Here is a 23,172-nt window from a genome sequence, read left to right as displayed (position 1 = left end):
TATAAGACTTACATACATATGTAAGTCTCGTATGTTTGTGCATACATATAACGTGGATGTGTATGTGTGTGTGTCCGCTTTTCTATAGACACACATTTGTATATGTTATTCGTTTTTTTTTTTTTTTTCTTAAGAAAACATTCATTTTTATGTTACTTTGATTTGAGTTTATGTTATTTTAGTATTGTACTTAGGGGAAACTTTTTCTATTACGTTTTGATTTTCATCTTTTACCCATTAATTTCCTATTTCCATGGTGGTTTTTTTCTCCCAGTATTTTTAAAAACTGATTTTGGTCTAGATCATAGGAGCTCAGAGTTTATAGTGCTTTTGTTCTGAGATGGGTGTGTGCATGTATGTGTAAAAGATGATCACCTCTTTCTTTTGTTCTTATGTGTTTGGGTAATTCATTGGTCCAGACCTGTCTTGTCCAAAATAGCCATTAGCTGTTTTTAGATATTTAAATTTCAGTGAATTAAAGTTCAGTAAAATTTAAAATCGAGTTTCATTATTGTACTAGCACATGTCAGGTTCTCAGGAGTAATGACGCTCGTGGCTGTTGGACAGAGCACATTATAGAACGTTTCTATCGTTGTGGAAAGTTCCGTTGGACATTGCTGGTCTAGACTGAATCTAGGGTTTAAAGACCAGAGTGTGCTTCCAGGTTTCTTGCCGGTCAATGTTGAATGATTTTCGTATTTCTAACTCTTAGTGATTTTGCTAAGGTATTGGCTGATTGGCGCAGCTTCTCTTTCTCTGTCTGCCAGATAGTGCTTTGCTGTCACTGCCAAGGTTCTGTTTTACAAGGAAGTTCAGATATAGTCACATTATGTTTTTTGACCGGCTTGTGTTTTAAAACCATGTTTTTAAAAAATCTTTATGAAAGTTTTCAAGTCAGATAATTTAATCTATAAATGTAAGGAAACATGTTTTCTCCATTGTAGTTGAAACCATTTTTTTCTAAACTGCTCCTAGATAACCCGCAGGAGGGCATCATGGTGAAGCTCATTGTCAGCTTGTTGCAGTTATGCCGGATGGCCGTGAACCACACTGGGGAGCGGGAGGTTTTAGGTAAATCATTTGGCTAATTGAGTTTTTATGTTGGAGTTGTCATCTCTGTTTTCAAATTCAGTAAAAGCTTGTCAGTTTGGGACAATAGGGCACCGTGAGGTGCTAGCTGAGTTGTATTTCTGTTTAGTTGAAGTGTCCCTAAGCAGCCCTTCTTTCCTGTTTTCCTTCCTTAAACATTTGCATAAAGTGAAAATTAGTGATTTACACATGTGCATCCCTGTTCACTTAAAAACATCTTATAAATTTAGGAGAAGTCACAAATAAGTATTTGTAGTATTAGGTTGCAAATAAATTGACTTCTGATATATTTTATGAATATAACCGACCAGTACTAACAGATCTTTTTTATAGGGCAGAGTAAGAACGAGCATTTGGAGGGCTAGGTGAATTAAATGCAGATAGGAGAGCCACATCCGGGCCCTTTCCTACCACGATTTGGGGGGTGTCCTAGTGTCAGGTAAATAGTCACCGCACGTCCCACCTAGAAGAGGTGTTTAGACTTGGTGAGCACTGGATGCAGGCACCCGGACGTTGTCATCACGACGGTGCTTCAAATAAGAGAAACGGAGGAGTAAAAGGTCCTTCACAGATTCTCCTTTCTTCCAGTGGAGTCATTCTTGTCTTCTCAGTGGGAGCCTAATAACTGGAGGACTTCTTTATTTTGTAAGTTTTTTTACTGAAATATACTTTACATGCAGAAAAGTATGCAGATAGTAGTATGTACCTTGGAAGTTTTCACAGGCAGAAAGTACCTGTGCATGTAGCACCCAGATCGAGAAACTCGAAACAAGAGCCTTACCTGGAAGTTTCCTCTGAACAAGGAATTCACATGTTTGTCTGTAGTTTAACCGTTTCTAGGGACAGACCTGATTTGCTCCTTGAGCCCGGAGCGGCTTTCCTGTGTAGTATAAAATCTTAGGATGGTTGTTCGTCATTCTTAGCAGTGAGAGACCAAAAGTTTTCACCCCCAGGTCAGGAAGCAGACAGGTTGCCTGCTTTCAACAGTGTTGGTCCATGTCGTCCTGGAGGTTCTAGCCAGAGCAGTTGAACAAGAAGAAAGAAAAAGCATCCAGAATGGAAAAAAAGAAATAAAACTGTCTGTAGTCATGGATGACATGATGCTATATCTAGAAAATCCCAGAGAATCTACAAGAAACCTACTGTAATAAGACTAATAAATGAATTTGACACAATGGCAGGATATAGGATCCACACACAAAATTTAGTTGTGTTTCTATACACCCTCAGTGAACAATCTAGAAAGAAAATTTCATTCTGTTTATAATTCTGTTTATAATAATATCTAGGAGAATCCAGTGCTTGGGGATAAGTTCAATCAAGGAAGTGAAAGCCTAGTACTCTGTTTGTCAGAAGTGAGTCACCAAGTACACCCCACACTCGGGGTGAGGAACTAGGGCTCCACCTTTTGAAAGGAGAGCTATCAAAAAATTGGGGATATTTTAATTAAATTCCCTCACAGCTGGGAAAGACCATCAGGGTGTTCTCTGACAGGAACTGCTCTGTCTTCATCTGGGTAGTGACAACACAGATGGAAAAAAATGTGTATGTGAATTTTCACTGAACTGAGTATTTAAGATTTCTGTACTTTATATATAAATACCTCAAAAATGTTTTAACAGCTTTAAAGTCTGTTGATGAGTTCATACAGTAGCTGTCTTTACACTTTCATCCTTACTATCTGTATTCTGTTACTAATTTTATAGGGGAAAATATCTTTTGCCTGCATGGATATATAAAGAAAATGCTTCAATATATAGTAGCTTCTTTAATCTATACAGAGTCTTTGAGAAACCACTTAAATCTTGAAGGATGATGAAACATGGTATTTTTGAAATTAGAAAACTTGTTTTTATGGGAGATCTTTTAGCAACAACTGTACTGAAAAGGAATTTCTAAATCTAGAGGCTGTTGGGAGCTGCCTGGGAGAAGTGGGTCCTGTTGATTTCTCCACGATAGCTATACAACACAGTAGAGATACATCTTCTACCAAGGCCCCTGAGTTATTTGTAGATAAAGAACTTCAGTGGACCTTCGTAACGCTGACCTACCTGAACAACACGCTCATAGAAGATTGGTGAGTATGGGATGACCCTGTATATCTGCTCGCATCTATTTCATCTGATACTCAGGGAGATTGATACTTTACCGAAATTAACATCTCCTGAAACCAAAACATTCTCCTTCAAGTTGCCATAATCCCTGAAGCCCTGCTATGTACCAGGCACTGGCTTCACGGACGAGCACACCAGACAAGGTCCATGTTGAATTCTAGTGACAGTAGACTGGACAAACAATAAGAAAATGCCAGGTGGTTCGATACAGCACATCAAAAATAGGAGAATTGCAAAAGCAGATGTTTTGGGCACTTGTCAAAATCAAAGGCACTGTGCTCATTGAGAATATTTTGATCCTTTAAAAACAAGTCCTAGAGAGGAAGCATCATAACTCCAGAAATCTTAAGGTAATCAGACAGGGTTTTCTTTTGCCCATTTTAATTGTTTATGCAAATAAAATTGCTGCAGATTCTATCCTCGTTTCTGTTTGGTGCTGTGAGATTGCTTCTGTTTTTATTCCTTTGCCGCCCTCCCCCCCTGTAGTGCTAAATAACTCAGGTTTACTGAAAGAATATTAAAAATTTTTGATAATTTTGGCTTTGTTGCTGTAGAATTTTAATTACCAAGTTTTTTTTTTTTTTTTTTAGGATTTTATTTGGGAGGGAGAGAAAAAGAGAACACAAGCAGGGAGGGGCAGAGGGAGAGGGAGAAACAGACTCCCCCATTGAGCAGGGAGCCTGATATGGGGCTCGATCCCAGGACCTTGAGATCATAACCTGAGCTGAAGACAGAAGCATAACCCACTGAGCCACCCAGTTGCCCCTTGACTTTTTATTTAGAGATGTAAGATTTCCTAAGTAAAAACTGCCTGACGCAGTTGACCTTTACACTTTATAGTTGAATGCCACAGGTTTCAACTGCCTGGGTCCACTTATATGTGGACTTTTTTCAATAAATACAGTATAGTATATAAATGTATCTTCTCTCTCATATTCTCAAAATATTCTCTTTTATATTCTTCAAAACATTTTCTTTTCTCTAGATTATTTTGTTGTAAAAGTACAGTATGTAACACATTTATAAATCTCTGTTAATTGACTGTGTTACCTGTATGTCTTCCTGTCAACAGCAGGCTATTAGTAGTTAAGTTTTGGGGTAGTTAGGATTTAAATACAGATTTTGACTGTGTGGAGATCAGTGCTCCTAACTCTTTCAAGGGTCAACCTGTAAAATAAATTTAAAATTTTAGATTTAAAATTTTTTGGAGCTTGTTTCACATTTATCAGTAGTTGATATACTTAGTAAGCATCTGAATTATGTTTTTCAGTGTCAAAGTGCGATCAGCTGCTGTTACCTGTTTGAAAAGCATTTTAGCTACAAAGACTGGACATAGTTTCTGGGAGATTTACAAGATGACACCTGATCCCATGCTGATCTATCTACAGCCTTTTAGAACATCCAAAAAAAAGGTCTGTCAAAAAACAAATATTTATTGAATACCCAAACAGTTCTCTTTGCTGTGGGATATGAATATCAAGTTGCCTAAATAGTATTATACTAACATTTAACTTTTCTTAGAAGTAATTCCAGCTGTATTTGAACCCCGGGGATTTATGTTTTTAATTATAGCGGTGTGGAAAAGTTGAGATAGAAAGGTCAGCTTACGACTGATTTGGGTGATAGGAGGCATTCTTAACGATAGGCCTTTCGTCTTAGGAGTAGAAAACCCTTACACTGATGCCAGGAAATCCACTGATGCTGGTGTGGTGTGTAGGTATTGTGCAACAAGCAAGTGTATATTTCTATAGGAAGTTAAAGTATCACAGCCGCCTAGTGAAATACAAGGTGACCTGTAGATTCTCCCTTTCTCCACTTTAATATCGTAACCACGTTTGACTGAAAGGACTCTGAATGATATATAAGAACTCTTGCTTCTCTTTTAGTCTAAGTGTTCGTCTTTAATAGTTTCTTTTCCTAAAGCTGTTGGGAGATAAACAGTAGAATTTTCACCAAATTAACTTTGGGACATATACCCACTGTAGTAATAGTCTTTTTAATGTATCGTAAGTATAATTTTGGTCTTAGTGAAATTTGTGGTAATATAAACTATTAATAAAACCAGTAATATAATCTGTAAAACACTGTACTTTTAACATTTTGAAGTCAGTTCTCTGTGGTAGACTTGGAGCGGTTTTGTCCATGAGACCAGTGAGGCAGAGAGTTGGTGATGTGTGTCTTACACTGCTAGTGAGCTGCAATTAGATCTCAAGTATCCTGCTGCGTAGACGAGTAATTCTTTATCACACCACTTGGCCTTCCGTATGAACATAAGTGTATTTTAATTTTGAGTTATCCATTGCCTCCAGAATTATTTTTAACTATATTTAGTTTGGTTTAGAAACAGATTTATGCCTAGATACTTGTTCTGCATGGAAAAAAGAAAATATATTTCTAATTACTGTACTTACATGTTTTGACTGTTTTCTTTCTAGTTCTTGGAAGTGCCCAGACTAGACAAAGAAAATCCTTTAGAAGGCCTGGATGATATGAGCCTGTGGATTCCTCAAAGTGAAAACCATGACGTTTGGATAAAGAGGCTGACTTGTGCTTTTTTGGATAGTGGAGGCACAAAAAGTGAAATCCTTCAATTATTAAAGCCAATGTGTGAAGTAAGAAAATGAATGAGTCTGCCTTAATCCCTTTCTACCTGTGCTTTTTGTATTTGAGCCTTCTCTTCGTAGTTTCCTTTGGTTGTGCCATTCCATTTGGCTTCTGAGTCCATATTTATGGCCTCTCTTTCTAAAAAGAGTGCGGGGGTGGGGGGGGTCATGCAAGTTATCTTCAGGAAGCATCACCTGTGCTCAGCTGTTGGGAGTCCATCAAACAGAGCATCTTCATGTAGCGGGAGCTCTGTGTGGTCGGGTTCAGCTGTGGCAGAGCTACGTACCAGATGAGCTCTAAAGGGTGCCTTGCATCGTTTGTTACTAACAATAGTTACAATACTGATGATTGTAAATTACTTATAGTAACCAAAAATCTGCTTTTTTAAAATTTATTTTTTTTTTGAGTAAAAGAAATCTGTTTTATTCAGTCTACTGATTCAAATTAAAATTTATTTTTTTTAAGGTTGTTGCCATTTACTTTCCCTAGTATACTTTCTTGAGTAAAGAAAAGAGATAGGGTAGCAGTTAACATTGCTTTTTAATTTTTATTTATTTATTTTTAAGGATTTATTTATTTATTAGAGAGAGAGAGTGAGCAGGCACTCTCTTTCTCACCTTTCCCACTCTAGAGAAAGAGAGAATTCCAGGCAGATGCCATGCTAAATGTGGAACCTGATGCGGGGTTCCATCTCGTGACCCCGAGCTCACGACCTGAGCCAAAACCAAGGGCTGGATGCTTACCTTACTGTACCACCCACGTGCTCCTGCTTTTTTATTTTTGAAGGTCTAATACAGTTTGTTTCAGTAGAGTAAAGGCTTATGCCAAATCAAACACAAAATTTACACGCTTTTATCAAGTATGCCATCCAGAGCAGTGTAATATCATGATGCTCTAAGATTTTAATGGTAATATAATTTATATGGTCCCATTAAGCATGATTCAGTGATAGTTTGAAAACAAAATATCTGACTAGTTCAAACATCTACCAGTTAGAAGTAACTAACTGATAGACAATGGTGTGGATGGAACTGGAGGGTATTATGCTGAGCGATATAAGCCAGTCAGAGAAAGATAAATAGCATATGATTTCATTCATTTGTGGAATTTAAGAAACAAAACAGATGAATGTAGGGGAAGGGGGGAAAAGAAAAGAGGGAAACAAACCGTAAGAGACTGTTCGCGGCAATGAACAGACAGAAGGTTGACGGAAGGAGGCGAGTGGGGGATGGGCTAGATGGGGGATGGGCATTAAGGAGGACTTGAGGGCACTTGTGATGAGCCCTCAGTGTTGTATGTAAGCGATGAAAGGAATTTCACTCCTGAAACCAATTTTACCATGTATGTTAACTAATTAGAGTTCAAGTAAAATCCTGAAATAAGAAACCAAAACTGATAGTGGAGAGTATTTTGTTTGATAAAGTGCCTTCATTGAAAGCAGTTTAAAAAGAAGTCTTTGCTTCTACAGAAGAAGTACTGGCAGTGAATAAATTATCACACCCCGCATTACTACACTGTACTTGTACTGAGTCCGCTCAGTGATAGCCTCGACACACACACACAGAGCATTTCCCTTTAGTGAACATGGCCAAGGGTTTTTTATAAAGTTCTGACTTGCGCCACAAGATAAAATGTTCCAGATACACATATACACAACACCCCAATTCCAAATTCCTTCAGTTCTTTATTTCTAAAACTGCCGTTTTTATTTGTCTTTATTTTAAAAAGAAAGTGTGCATTTGGTAGTCTGTCGTCTGTCCTGTGAGTGTGGTATGTGATGAATACATGAAGAGAGTACCGTGACGAAGATAAGGTTGCAGACTATTTTAATGTACCACAAGGATTAAAGTGCTTTTCTACACTTGGGAGTGTATCACAGATAAGTACCCAAATTGTATACTCAAATAGGAGCTTATTAAAATAATAAACACTTGAACACTTCCACCTGAGTAGAAGAGTCAGGAGGACTTTTCACTGAGTGTAGAAAATGTACAAAAATCAGATTTTCAGCTTTTCTCTTAAACTTTGATTCTCCATTTTCCTTTATATCAAATTAGAAAACTGTTATTAGTAACACTTTCCAATTCTGAAATTTTATTTGCAGTCATGATGTAATACTTTCATTTGTAAACATCATCCTGTTTCTTTATGTGCGTGTGACCCAGACTGGCAACGGACAGTTGTGTAATGAACACCTTCGTTTCACGTCGACACTGTAGGTTACTTTGATTTTTCTTGAGCCCTGCCTGGTACATGCATTTTGTGTGTGTTTTAGAGATACATTGAGTTCATGACAGATTCGTCTGTCGTTTTTCTTTTAAGTCTGAGATGCCAGTAATGGAATGAAAATGTTAAGCGAAATTATTTTTGTGCGGACTGTTGATGCCACATGTTTGTATGTTCTAGGTGAAAACCGACTTTTGTCAGACTGTGCTTCCATACTTGATTCATGATATTTTACTCCAAGATACAGATGAATCATGGAGAAACCTGCTTTCTGCACACATTCAGGGATTTTTCACGAACTGTTTCAGACACTCCTCACCAACGAGCCGATCCACGACCCCTGCAAATTTGGATTCAGGTATTCGGTTAAATTTCTAGCATTTATACTGTTAACTTCTCAGTTCTAGAGAAAGATTTTGTCTGAATCCCTTCAGGATGCTGTATTGGCTTAATTCTGTAACCTCTAAGTATTTATTTTCTTATCATCTGGAGCACGGTGATGAAAGTTGTGGTCCATTTTCCATGAGAGAGTGTGTGTAAAGCACCTGGTTAGCACTCGATGCGGAATACGTCACCAGGGAGTTTTGGCTTCTGATAGCGGAACGGCTCACGGAGTGTTCCATGTGTGTCAGGCCCTGTGCTCGGCACTGGCACCCCAGATACAGAGAAGACCGCCTACATCCTTGCAGTGGGAAAAGCATACAAATAAATGCAAGCAAATATTCTGGATCCTGTACTGGAAGAGAGGTTGAAATTTTTTGGTAAAGATCTGGCCAACTCATCTTTTTAAAATAACCCTTTGTATTACAGAATATTTGTTGTGGAAAATAATAGAGAAATTAGCATAAATTTAAAAATTAAGTTGCCTGTAATCCTATGATCTAGGATCACTGTGGTTAATATTTGGTATACTTCCTTGGATTTTTTTTTTAACAATAGCAACAACAGAAAAACCCCAAAACAAAACAACCCTCCCCCAGAAAAAAACAAAATAGATTATACTTTGTTGACTTTCATAACTAAATTTCTTTTTATGCTTCATAGTATTTCCCACAGTAGGAATGTATAGCAGGAGAACTGCCATGAGGAGAGGAATAGTGTGTCGTGTGTATACATAATACATCCACGTGTACTGGAGGGCTCACTGGGGGTCCGTTTTTCAAACCTAAAATTAAAGGGAAAAAATTCACAAATCTAGAATGTTAACTTATAGTCTTTAATATGTATTAGTTACGTATTTTATGTGCACACATGAAACCAGGTACAGATTCACTTAGTGTACGTGAGACCAGGAAGCTTCTCGGACAGTTGTTGATTTGTGTATTTCACGGCAGCCAACTTGCTCTTCCCCAGTCTCAGCTGTGGTTCCTGTCACTTTGGCGTAGGTTGTGACCGTGTGATTCTCCCAGTCTTCCTTTCTGGACTGCTGAAACCCCTGCTTGACATGACCGCAGTGTCTGGTCGACCTCAGTTTGCTCTGTTCTGTTTTACGAGTTCTTCTCCATTGACAGCACTTACACGTCTCTCAGGGGAAATAATACGATTTTTAAACATAGACATGGAAGCTCCTTCTGTGTTCTGGTAGTTTACAAGTTGGTCTTGTAAATGATCCACAATATGCTTATGGGAATTTTCTTCAGATTATCAAAATGAAATTCATGAAATAAACATTCTCATAGAGACTTTTGCAAACTAAACTGTATCTCCTGTCCTTAATTTGGGAAATATGGTGTACGTAGTTCGATTACTGGTAAACATTTAAACTTTAAATATTAAGTTAATATTAAAGTCATATTAAAAACAATTTTTATTACTAAACTAATATGATCAGTCACCACCTACGATGACCTGACAGCTCATTATGAACACGGCCAAGACTTTTTTCATGCTTACCATATATATATACATATTTATGCTGTCACCATTCAAAGGTAAAAAATAGCCTGTTTTATTTTACCTCTACGTAAAGAGCAGTATCTATATGGCTGTAAAAGAAAATTTAAATTTCATGTGTGAAATTCTGTGGTTTAGAAGGAAGGTACATCCCGATTGCTGTCAGATTAAATGGTTTATCTTTTGTGATGTCTGTCCCTTTCCTGCCTTTCCTTGAATGTCTCCTGTGCATCCCAGACTCACTTCTCAAAGTAAACTTACCCTCTTCATCCCCTTCCCTTGGCCTGCTTCTCTCATGTCTTCAGTGAGAGGCACTCCGTTGCCCAAACCCGAGAACCTCTCTCCCATGTCCATGTGGTGGCCAGATCCTGCCTATTCTCTGTGGTAAAGAATGTGAGCGTCTGTTCCTCACTCGGCCCAGTGTCCCTACTGCCTTCCAGCTCTGGGGTTCGGCACAGGTGGTACTGTTCCAGTAAATTCTTGTTGGCCGTCTCAGGAGTGTGACTGGTGCCTGGAACACTGTCACTCTTCTGTCACTGTCCCCATGAAACTTTTATTCAGATCAGGTTCCTTTCGATAGGCCTCTCCGTGCCGTCCCCCTGCCCAGTGCTAGCACTTGGCACACTGTGTGGTCTCGGGTTTGGTGTGCACAGCAGTAGCCTGTCGTGTTCGGGATTGTATCCCGGTACCCAGTATAAATATAATTAAATTCTCAGTTTTGGTAAGCACAGTAGTTTTTTTTTTTTTTTTAAAGATTTTATTTATTAGGGAGAGAGAGATAGAGCATGAGCAGAGGAGGGGCAAAGGGAGAAGGAGAAGCGGGTTTCCCACAGACCAGGGCTTGCTCCCAGGATCCTGGGATCATGACTTGAGTCGAAGGAAGGCACTTCAGCAACTGAGCCACCTGGGTGTCCCTAAGCACAGTAGTTTGTTTCAAAAATAAGAAATGCCATTAAATTCTGCTGCTCCATTCATATTTATTAAGAACCAGTTTTGTGCCAGGTTCTGCACGTCCTACCAGACACACGAGGGAGGAGTGTGTGTAAGCAGGTCTGTCCAGGACTAAGGGGAGCGCTCGTTCCTTTTCAGAGCCCGAGCACCTGTTCCGATGCTGTGTGGATAAAAAGTCACAGAGGACAATGCTTGCTGTTGTGGACTACATGAGGAGACAGAAGAGGTAACGAAGTCAATATTGCTGCTTGAGTTTGGGGATTTAGCAGTGTTAATTTTAATTTTAAAATTAAATTTTAAATTTTGCTGGTTGAATTTTATCATGATTATTTTAGATGCTGCTGCTATAAGGTGCCATATTTAATTTGTGTGATGCTTGGATCTTCCTGAAATAATCCATATTCAGGGTGACACTTTGGCTAAGACAGTATCAGCAACTGGATAAGATAAAGTTTCTTTACTGTGAGTCATGGGCCTCAAAATGCGTGGTTCTGTATTCTGTGCTGTGGCGGTGTTGATTTTCTTGATGGTGGTAAATGGTTCTGTCGTACAGTATCTTGTTCATCTTAGTCCTCATGAGAGTTTTAACAGTGAGTGCAGGGGTTGCCAGAGGTCATGGTCAGATTGACCCCTACTGCTCCTGAGTTGACCAGAGTTGCGAGGAAACAGTGTAGAAGGCTGGTAACTCGGGAGGTAGGATTGGTGGCTTGTGGTGCACAGGCCGGCTGGTGGCAGTGGTTGACAAAGCGTGGGAAGGAGAGGCAGAAGGAAACTAAAAAATCCCCGCACGCCTTTACGTCTGTCCCCCTCTTCCATCCGGCTCCGCTCCTGGAAGCGCCGGGTCTTTCGGCGTCTTGGCTGCCAGTTAGAAGGTTACTGATTCACTTTCTTGTCCTGTACCAGACCCTCTTCTGAGAAAGCCCAGAAAGAGCTTTAACTGCAGCTGGAGCCTCTGTTTCCTCGGTGTGGGGAAGCCTCTCACCTTGGAATCGTCCGGTGTGGAATTCTCTTCGAGGTGGAGTGGTCTTGCCCTGGGCAGGCGCCGGAGAGTGTAGAGGTTCTTCGACTTCAGTTCTCGTTCTGAAGAGGCCTTGAGGAAGAGCTGGAGAGAAAGTGAATAGAACAAAGCATGTAAAGACCCGAGTTCAAGTCCGGGTCCAGGACTTAAGAGCTGTGTGATCTCTGAAATGCAGGTTCCGCGGTCGCTGTAGTTAAGTGTCAGCTCCTGGCCCGTCAGCCCGTGAGCATTGTCGAATCTCTGCGGCGACTGCTGACGTGTGCTGTCTCCAGGCTTTACCACTGAGGAACTGAGGCTCAGGAAGTGAGGTTGCTGCACACGCTATAGCTTGCGGCGGGGCCCTGCTGGATTTTAACCAGGCTGTGCGCCCTCCACAGCCAGCGCCCTTAGCCACTCTGTGTCGCGTCTCATGTGTCCTGATGGTTTGGGAAGAGGTGTTATCTCTGGTCCTTTCCGGTCCTGACCTGCTGTTAGCATAGCAGACGGTGGTTTGGTAACTTGGGAAATGAACTGCACTAGGAGAAACACATAGTCGTGTCTTAGCAGAAACAGTCCTTGCATCCGGTCGCGCACTAGGAAAGCTGTGTGTAGGTGCTGCTCGCCGTGCTGGGCGGCCCATGCTTAGCCTGTGCTCTGTGGACGCCGTGATGGAGCGCGAACGTGAACCCCACATCTGTATGATCTGATGACCCGTCGCCTTCATGGCTGGTGCTGTACGAAGGCTCAGAGTTCGGGCCCTTCATGCGAGAGTGGGCCGGCTGTACGTTGGGGGGGCACGCGAGCGTCATTTTCTTCTTCACCAGAGCTCGATTGCACTGTATTCTAGACGAGCATGCTTTTCTCTTGATTGTGAAGGTGAAGAAAGGGACCTGACCGCATGTTACGTTTTTCTTTAGACCCTCCTTGGGAACAGTTTTCGATGATGCCTTCTGGCTGGAGTTGAATTATCTAGAGGTTGCCAAGGTCGCTCAGTCGTGTGCTGCTCACTTTACAGCATTGCTCTACGCAGAAATCTATGCAGATAAGAAAAGCATGGAAGACCAAGACAGAAGGTAATGGGATTCAGACCTTTGGCTTTTTAAATTTGTGTTGACATGGTTTCAGTCACTGTAAATATAGTTTGTTTTACTCCTGCTTCTCCATTTAAATGACATCTTAGAAGTTGTCTGTCTTTTAAAGTGAAATGATAACATTTTAAAAGAAAGAAGAGGGGTGGGGCGCCTGGGTGGCTCAGTGGGTTAAGCCTCTGCCTTCAGCTCAGGTCCTGATCTCAGGGTCCTGGGATCAAGTCCCACATCAGGCTCTCTGCTTGGTGGGGATCCTGCTTCCTCCTCTCTCTCTGCCTGCCTCTCTGTCTACTTGTGATCTCCTTGTCACATAAATAAATAAAATCTTAAAAAAAAAAAGAAATAAATAAAAGGGGTGTTTATTAGATAAGACTTGTAGAAATTCTCCAGATAGCAAGCTCCTGGGGGACAAAGACCACAGTTACGTCTCTGTGTATTCCCCACAGCAGGTAGCATCGGGAACTTAATACAAGTGATCACAGACAGTTTTCACATGGTTGAGTGATTCCCCGATTTCAATGAAATTAATTTTACCCCTAATACCTCAGCTTATTCAAAATCTGTTTTACTTGCTGATTATAAAGTAATGTAATGGATTTTCTTTCTGTTTCTAAATCACTTTGATTACTTTGCTATCTACCTGGATTTCTACTGATTTAATTAGCTTTTCCTCTGAGTTCGAACTCTTCTAAGAGTCGAACAGGTGTTTCCTAGATCATAGTGGAAAAGGAAAAACAGCAAGGGTAAAGAGTGGAAAACGTGCACTGTATTATCCCAGCAACCCTAGGATTTATTTATCTGACGTGGCCTAGTGTTTATTTTTGTTGTCAGCCTCGTTTTCCAACCACAGAACCATTCATATTACAGAATCGAAGAAGCGAAGGTGTACAGTGTTGCTGCATTTCTCATGCTTGCGACTTAGAGTTTCTGCTTTGGGTTGTCCTTAGGCTGGAAGTACTGTGGGTCTTAGACTGTGGAAAACCAGGAGCCAGAATTCAGATCCTACTCCAAACATCAGTCAGTGTGCCTGGACTGATTTCTTAACTCTCTGGCTTGGTATTTAATTTCTATTTTTCAACTGAAAACAAAAAGCGATATGTAGATACTGTGCGTAACATGGGATTGATGTGTTCACCATCATTGTGGACTGTGTATGAAGACAATTCTGTCTTCAGAATTGAAGATGAGTGTGTGAAATGGGTTATTGCTTATTCTTAGAGACTTAAAATCTGAGTCAGGGTCTGCTAGGAATTCTGATCTGAACATGTTTCAGTATCCTGGTTTCACAGAGTATTTACTAATCAGGAGGGAATAACTGAACTCTTTGATGGGTATAAATAAAATACCTGAATTGGTAGGTAGGTGATTGTATAGAATTTGACACATTTTTGCAAAATTGCTTATTTAATAAGCAGGAAGGCCTGGAGTTTTATTTTGGTTAACTTTAAAGATTTTATTTATTTATTTATTTATTTGACAGAGAGATCACAAGCAGGCAGAGAGGCAGGCAGAGAGAGACGGGGAAGCAGGACTCGATCCAAGACCCTGAGATCATGACCTGAGCTGAAGGCAGAGGCTTTAACCCATTGAGCCACCCAGGTCGCCCCTATTTTGGTTAACTTTAGGAACGAGTCCTTGACCATAAGGCTTGCTGTCTGCTTTACCAGTTTGATTTTGACTTTTTCCCTCCAGGTGCCTGATGGCAAAGGGAGAGCAGACAGAGATGAGCCTGATGGAGGGCAGGGAATGCTTTTTTTCTTCCGTGACTCGGAGGGTGCCCTGCAGTTGGATTTGTTAACTTGCTCTCGAGCACAAATGAAATTTCCAACTTAGTGTCTGTAGTTATTTCAGAGAGAAATCCCAAACTCCCTCATTCTGATCTAGAGCAGCGGCCTTAGCTCCTGGCCTCAGTGGTTTCAGTGTTCCTGGTCCAGTGGGGCATTGACTGCTGGGGAGGGTTACAGCCTTGGGCTGACCAAGTCATCACCTGCAGGACGGTCTCCCCACTTTCCAGATTTCTCCTCTGAAACCTAACTCTCTCTCCATGACTTGCCAGTGAAGAAACTCCGTAGTGTCTGGATAGAAAGGTTGGGGGTTATCAGTGTGCTTCCATCCCTCGGCGCTCTGTGCCCCCTCCAGGGGCTCTGTGTTCCTCGTTTTTACAGATGCTGTTTTTATCAGATGAGTATGAACCCATAAATATACTTTAGTTTTCCTCATTTTTTGAGCTTTATGATGAATTATATGTGGACTTTTCTACAACTTGTTTTTCTGCTCAGTATTTTTGTGAGCTTTATGTGTATGTGGCTGTGGTTCATTCGTCACTGCCGCTTCGTGTTCCTCACGAGGACACAGCACGGTTCGTTGGCCCGTTCCCCGGTTAGTGATCTGTGTCTCAGTGTGAAATTTTACTGGGTTGCCAGGTATGCAGAATTTCAGCCTTAAAAGCATAATGCCAAGTTATTTTTAATGTCATTATACCAATTTGCATCCTTCTTGGAAATGTAGTTTAGGGGGGAGGAGGTGAGTAGAAAGCCTTACATTTAAGGAAGGGGCTGAACAGGAGTACTAGAGGTACTACAGGTACTGCCACTTATAAGATTTATTTTATACTCTGGATTATTCTTGTCGTAAACATTTCAGGGGTGACATTTCTGAGTTGAAATCACTTATGGGATCGAGTGTCTTATATATAAATGCATGGTTTACAGCTCAGGCCTTGGACTCCACAAATCCAGATTTTCATCCTGTTGCTTAGTTTTATAATCTTACGGGTAGGGGGAATCCCACTGATGCCCTTCTTTCTCAACACCGAATCTTATCAGACTTCCTAATTTTTGCCAGTTTATTAGGTGGTAAGTAGTGTCTCATTGTGGTCGTAATTTGTGTTCCCGTGATTATTAATGAGGTTGAACTTCAGGTAAAACCACTGATAGAACATTTAGGAAGTGGGGAGCATCTGTTTTGAAACAGGCCAGGCTCTGTGAATAAGTGTATTTTGGTATCTGGCCTCCCCGTATATCAGACTGTCATTAAAATTTGACTCTCCTTCAAAATATTAATGCTCACAATTGTGTAAGTTATATTGAATTTTAAAGTGTAAATGTTTCACTATGTTTTATCTATGACCTTGGTTAATTTTTCCCGTCCAAGTCTATACTGTCTATATTAACAAGCTTCAAAGTAGTATATTCTCAGTAAAAGAAATGCTCTTGTTACAAACAGAAGTCTTACGTTTGAAGAAGCAAGCCAGAGTACAGCTATTTCTAGTTTGAGTGAAAAAAGTAAAGAAGAAACTGGAATACGTTTACAGGTAAATATTATAGAGACCTTATTTGTGATACTATTTATTTTATATTTTGGATAATTATTTTGTTGCGGAGATTATAGAGATGTCATTTGATTTTCAAACAGATGTTACTTTTTGGACTGAGTGTCATGTGTGTAAGTTCCTGGTCTGAAGGTTGGGCCTTGGATTAGCAGAGAGACTTGAGTTCTAATTCTGACTCAGCCACTTTGTTGTAAAATCTTGCACAAAATTACTTACCTCTCCAACCTTGAGTTCCTTTCTCTGAAAATTGGGATAAAAACCACCTGTCTCGCAGGGAGAATTTATGCCATGTGTTTTCTGCCACAGTAGCCTGTTCATTTTCTTTGTAGCATTTAACATTTATAGTCATGTATTCATTTGTTTCCTTCTTTAGTGTATGTCACACCTCAGGGCAGATGGCTTCTTCTATAAATCTCTTAATGTCTGAATTTCTTTAGTCTGCTCATTCCTCTGAAATGACAGTTTAGTCTTTCGACTTTGCTTAAACCCCTGGTTGTCTCTCCTACTTCTGCTTATAGCTTGCCTCCTGCTTCTGGAAGAAAACGGGCCAGGGAGATGATGTCCCACAATCAGACGTGGAAATCTCCCTGCGTCTGCTCCGTCGTTAACGTTTCCTCTTGTTAGAGATAGGCCTTCCCCTTCTGGTCAAGACGGTCCTTCCTGTGCTTCATTTTTTATGAACTCTTTCTCAGAGGATTTATTCTTTACTGTGCTCTGCTCCCTCTGAATGTGCCTAAACATCTTCACAGTCCTATTAACTATTAAAATCACTCCCCTTCAGGGGCGCCTGGCTGGCTCAGTCGCTAGAGCAGGAGCCTTTCGATCTCGGGTCATGGGTTCATGTCCCATGTTGGGTGTGGAGCCTGTTTAAGAAAAAATAAAATAATTTCCCTCTATTTCATCCTTTCTGGCCTCCCTTCCGTAACAGCCGGCCGGACTTTGTGGAGGACGTGTGTGTCGTTGCTGTCTCTCATTCTCCCCTTTCCAGGCTCCTGCCTGAAGCAGCACTTACTAATCCCACACCCCAGAACCTCACGTGACTAGACAGGGGCTGGGAGCCACATCCCCATCCCACACTCCCTAATGTTCTGGGAACACTTAGAACCCTCAGGCACGGCTTGTGTGACGTGTGCGCTCTCTGCTGGCTGATCCCATTCTCCCTTCTCTTTTCCTTTTTTCTTATTTTATAGTCTTATCCTCTTTTACTGAGTTTTTAAAGTATTTTCTATGTGTCAGGCCCTGTGCAGGGCTTGGGTACTGAATGAACAACAGCAAGGGCTCAATTTCATGTTCATGATTATCAACAGTTTAATTAGAATTAATTAATTCTATTAATTAATTAAATAAGTGTAGAATTAGGCCAGTGTCAGTGAATTTGTATGTAGTAAATTACTTCCCAGAGCAAGCATGAGGCACTTGAAGTGCTTGACCAGTTTTCTATGCAAAAGTTTCTGACTCTTTCATTTTTCTCCTTTTTCTTAAGCAGGTTCCACGCGCAGCATGGAGCCCAGTGCAGGGCTTGAACTCATGCCACTGAGATCAAGACCTGAGCTGAGACCGAGAGTTGCATGCTTAAACCACCGAGCCACCCAGACACCCCAGTATTTTATTGTTTTCTGTTCTCATTTTTGTTTTACTGAGATGGTTTTAAACCGAATCAATTTTGTGCAAACTTAACAACAGAGATTTGAGTCAGTAAGCCACTTCTTTATCCATACCACATTTTACCAATTTTAACATGATGCAAATTTGAGGTTTTTGTTTTTCAGAGAAAAATTCATGACCTTAATTTTTACTACATTCAAGTTTTCAAGAGTCAGACTTCGTAGACATCATTATCCCTAGCACAGTTTTAGCAGTTGATAGGATTATTTGGTTTTGTTGGTTTTTTTTTTTTAATTCAGGGTCTTTTGTCGATCCTTACAAATTTTAGGGTTGTTCTACTGTGTGAAAAATGCTGTAGTATTTTGACAAGTATTGCATATAACAGTTTTGTTTTAAGATTTTATTTTTGAGTAATTTCTATACCCATTGTGGGGCTCAAACTCACTACCCTGAGATCAAGAGTCACATGCTCCTCTGACTAAATCAACCAGGCACTCCATTTGTTTTTGTTCTATGATTATTTTTATATGCATTAAAAACCTGGTATTGGGATTGATTTCTTTTTTAATTCATGAAATTGTGAGCGGTTTTCTTCAGGGAGTCAGTCATTCTGTTATTTGGGGTCAGTTTGTTGTGTTGCTGGTTCAAAACTTTATATTTCAGGGGCACCTGGGTGGCTCCACGGGCTAAAGCCTCTGCCTTCGGCTCAGGTCATGATCCCAGGGTCCTGGGATCGAGCCCCGCATCAGGCTCAATGCTCGGCAGGGAAACTGCTTCTCCCTCTCTCTCTGTCTGCCTCTCTGCCTGCTTGTGATCTCTGTCTGTCAAATAAATACAATCATAAGAAAATAATAGCTTTATATATCAGGGGTGCCTGGGTGACTCAGTTGGTTAAGCGACTGCCTTTGGCTCAGGTCATGATCCCGGAGTCCCAGGATCGAGTCCCGCATCGGGCTCCCAGCTCCACGGGGAGTTTGCTTCTCCCTCTGACCTTCTTCCCTCTCATGCTCTCTCTCACTCTCACTCTTTCTCTCTCAAATTAATAAAATCTTTAAAAAAAAAAATTTATATTTCAGTATCCCTGCCTTTTGTAACATAACATTTACTACTTTTGTAACATAACATTTAGAGTTGGGAGATACACGTTGGTACTGGTAAAAGTTCCACTTTGCTAAATTTATAAAGTGACGTTTTTCCTTCTCCGATGTTTCTTGCTGCCTTGTTTTTAGGATCTGCTCTTAGAAATCTACAGAAGTATAGGAGAGCCCGATAGCCTGTACGGCTGTGGCGGAGGGAAGGTCTTGCAGCCCCTCACTAGGTAACCGCACGTTTCTAGATGATGCTGTTGTCATTCCGTCTGTGAAGGACTAAAGTGCACGTGGAACTCAAAGGGATTTTGCAAATCTCATTGCAGACTACGCACGTACGAGCATGAAGCAATGTGGGGGAAGGCCCTGGTGACCTATGACCTTGAGACGGCCATCTCGTCCTCAACCCGCCAGGCGGGGATAATTCAGGTGAGCAGCTGCCTGCCCCGGAGCAGCACTGCCGGCCTCCTGCCGAGCTGCTTTCAGTCCGAGCAGACACACAAGAGCCGGGAATGTCCCTGCTCAGCGGGCACTGGGCTGAAAACCCCGCGGGTTGCGCGGCTGCATCGGGCAGGTCCCTGAGCTCAGGGAGAGTGTGGATTTGGGGAGGGTGGTCTTGCCAGCTGCCAGCAGAAGACATTTCCTCGTGGGGTCCAGTGTGCCACATGGGGCCGTGTCTCCCAGAAGCTGTTCCTCGGGGTCTGGCTCACCCATGCCACTGGCTGACGTCCTGTAGCCGTTCTTGCGTCACAAAGCCGAGGTTTGGGAGCGCCCTCTGCGCCTCGGGGGGACTTACTAACCAGGATTGCGGGATTTTCACTGATGTGTTGTGAAAGCTACTTTTTGTGTTTGCTATTTTTTATTTCTCTAGTTCTGTTATCTCTGAGTACTGAGCTTTTTTTTTTTTTTAAATACTCTCCGCTCAGGCCTTGCAGAATCTGGGACTCTGCCATATTCTTTCCGTCTATTTGAAAGGACTAGATCGTGAGAACAAGGAGTGGTGTGCGGAGCTCCAGGAACTCCACTACCAGGCAGCGTGGAGGAACATGCAGTGGGACCCCGGCCTCGCTGTCAGGTGCGGGGAGCTCGGGTGCTGTGTGCTGCGCTCTCGCGAGCTCCGCCCGGCACGCGGCTGCTCGCGTCACTCCGTGTCACGGGCTTGTGTGCTTTCCCGGCCGTGGACATGCCTGCATGGCTCCAGGAGGACAGCAGGAAGCAGAGACTGTGCGGGGAGTGGATTTCAGCCTCTTAGGGCAGCTCCACTCCGTGCCGGAGATAGATGCTTGGAAATAGAAATCTGAAACGTATTTCTCGTGAGAGTTTCTGTTTGTCCATCCAAAGAAAACTACTGTCCTTTCCCTTCCCACACCCTGGTGTAGACTCTTGGGTTAGCCAGCACTTTCGCGGGCTGGATGGTTCCCAGAAGTCTGCTCACCTGTACTGACAGAATGTTTCCTGCTATAAAAACTGCTAACCCAGGAGCACGGGAAGATGCTGTTTATAACCTGCATCGTGATAGCACTGGTTTTTCCAACTGGAGAGCCAAACACCTAATTCAATAAAAGATTTCGCTTTTATCTAAAAAGTTTTCTGGTGACATAAATGCCAAAAAAATGAGATCATATGAATTATATGTTGAATTGCCTTAATTAAAAAAAATTTCATTAACGGAGGTGTTTTTCCAATTTCAGACTATTAGATTGCTGTAACATTAGAGAAACGCTTTCATACTTTTACAGCCTTTTACCAGCGGAGCGTATTCTCACTCCCCTCGGTAAACCACCACAGACTGTTCTTCCCGTGGCCGGCGCATTCCGGGCACGTCGGCTTTCTCCGGGTGCTTCCTGTTGGCCAAGCTGTTCCTGCTCGGGGCCTTACATGCATCCTGTTTTTCTCCCTGTCCCATGTGTAGGGTGCCTTGTCATTCAGATTCTTGTTTAACAAGGCCACATCTCACACTTGTGCTGACCACCCGTCCAGAGTAGCCACCCGGACGTCCCAGTACCCAGGTTTAATTTGCCACATGCCCCTTGTCACTGTCCAATATTTTTTCATTTATTGTCCATCTTCTTCAGACCACAGCATAAACTCCATGAGAATGACGGTCCTATGTGACTTGTCCACTCACAGATCCCTTGACTCTGGAACGTGGTGCCAAGCGCCTGGCACATGCAAGTCCAGCGCCTGGTGTTCACGGAGTCCGTGCATGAGAATGTAGCATAGTTAGAACCAGCCAAAATAGCTGAGAAATTACTCTTTTCTGCTTGAATAATTTAAATGATCTACAAAAGTCTTTGTATTTCTTGCCAAAATTCCTAGAAATGCATTTTTTTAAGTGGAGAAGTCTTAAACTTAGTTGTCAGATTTTTTTTAAGTGAACTATTTACACATGTATATTTTAGGATTATTTGTTTATAATTACATTTTTTTCCTTTTATGTTTTAATTATCTCACAGCAAAGGACTAGAAGGGCCCAGTTACCACGAATCACTGTACAATGCTCTGCAATCTCTGAGAGATAGAGAATTCAACACATTTTACGAAAGTCTCAGATATGCCAGGTATTACAAAATGAGTTACTGTATTTTAACGTTTAGTGTCATGGCTTCTTTTTTGAAAACTTGATGAATAATTTCAGTGTGAGGACTTGCACTGGTGAAGGGATAAAGGACTTGGTGGGTTTGGTCTGATTGTTTGTCATTCTCCTACTCCTCTTGGAAACCACATTCCCTGTGTAATAAATTGTGCCAGTCAGCACTGACCCTCGAGCAGTGCGGACAGGGGAGGCGAAATCCTGTGACTAAGAACTTCTTAGCTCCTGTAAGTCTGAGAAGTAAGTACTCAGATCTGTTCTCTCTTCTGCAGGAAGGTTTTCATAGGAACTCTGGGTGTGCCTATCCTAATAGTTGTCTTCCGTATCTTACAAAGGGGTTCTCTGTGTTTCAAATGTTTTATATTAGAGATTTCTTTTATGCTTATTTGTCAAATAGATATATAGTACTAATTGACCTTTTTTTTTTGGTTTTAGATGTAGCAGCATGCTCATAGGTTAGGTACTTAAATCAGTTGTTACATTATTTTTTTACATATATATATAAAATACCTTTTTATTTTTTCATATGGTTCAGGTCTGTTCTTTCCTTTAAAAAATTAAAATTCCCTTTGGGACCAGGTCAGCTCTTTATGCAGACCCCTCAAGAACGTCTTGTTGATTCCCACCTCTCTCTCTGCTTCCTGGACCTCTGTGTCCTGATAGTTTTAATCTTGTCTCCTCTAGTAGCTGTGTGGCATTTACCACTTAGCATAGTGTTCTTGCTATAAAGTAGTGACTCGTGGTCAGGACTTACGGATACTTGGACTTGTCATGAGGCACAGATGAGATCATGCCCAAGAAGGTACTTAAGTATAACAGACTAAACACACGTAATACACTGGTTTTTATTTAACAGTAGTTAGTGACCTATTAAATCCTGTGTTTTACTACAGAAATATTTGCTACCATTTCAGTGCATAATATGTGCTAGCCATTTTGTTAGGCTCTTTCTGTACATGTTCTCTAAGCTTCAAAGTAATTCTGAAAGTGGACAAAACATAGGAACCCTGTAATGGGGCCTGGGTTAGCAGCCAGGAGTGGGAGATCCAGGGTGAACTCTTGGTCTGAGCGATGACTCTGTGCCTACCACATTGTGCCAGTGGTACTTGTGAATGTCAGGAGCATCTGGTCACCAGCAAAGCCAGTGAGAACTCTTTACGAGCAGATATGAGCATCCATCTTTCTGAAAATCTCTTAGTGTCCTGTGTGTCTTGTGTTTTCCCCCTCCAGGGTGAAAGAAGTGGAAGAGCTGTGCAAGGGGGGCCTTGAGTCTGTGTACTCCCTCTACCCCACACTCAGCAGGCTGCAGGCCATCGGCGAGCTCGAGAACATTGGGGAGCTGTTCTCCAGGTAATGTGGTTTGGATGACTTCAAAACAAACCCTCCAGTGCAGTTCTGCTGTTTTCTCTCTGCAGTGACTTACAAAACAAGAAAAGAGGCTGTCAGTAGGTCCGTTTCTTTTATCATGATATAAGTTGATGAGCCTCGTGAGCTGTGTTCTTATTAAAAGAAGTGTTTTGAAAAATATTTACTGTAAAAATATAAGTTTTTGAAATTTAGCATCATTGTGCTTTCTTCTTCACAGCTCTTGCC

At 41.5% G+C, this 23,172-nt stretch overlaps 1 protein-coding gene across 6 annotated transcripts in view; it reads left to right on the top strand.

Annotated features, from left to right (window-relative positions):
- The window catches only part of ATM (ATM serine/threonine kinase), a 120,716-nt gene that overhangs the window by 70,052 nt on the left and 27,492 nt on the right, over positions 1-23,172 (top strand). For 5 of the 6 annotated variants that reach the window (XM_044257704.1, XM_044257705.1, XM_044257706.1 and 2 more), the window contains exons 35-47: positions 976-1,071; positions 2,995-3,166; positions 4,474-4,615; positions 5,639-5,815; positions 8,214-8,391; positions 11,016-11,103; positions 12,792-12,947; positions 16,188-16,275; positions 19,128-19,216; positions 19,313-19,415; positions 19,913-20,061; positions 21,443-21,547; positions 22,810-22,929. In XM_044257704.1, the coding sequence (XP_044113639.1) occupies positions 976-1,071; positions 2,995-3,166; positions 4,474-4,615; positions 5,639-5,815; positions 8,214-8,391; positions 11,016-11,103; positions 12,792-12,947; positions 16,188-16,275; positions 19,128-19,216; positions 19,313-19,415; positions 19,913-20,061; positions 21,443-21,547; positions 22,810-22,929 (1,663 nt within the window). The other variant, XM_044257708.1, reaches the window with a different exon arrangement.

This window comes from Neovison vison, chromosome 7, assembly GCF_020171115.1.
Source record: "Neovison vison isolate M4711 chromosome 7, ASM_NN_V1, whole genome shotgun sequence".
NCBI lineage: Eukaryota > Metazoa > Chordata > Mammalia > Carnivora > Mustelidae > Neogale > Neogale vison.
Note: the sequence above shows the minus strand (reverse complement) of the source record. Positions and strands in the feature narration are given on the sequence as shown.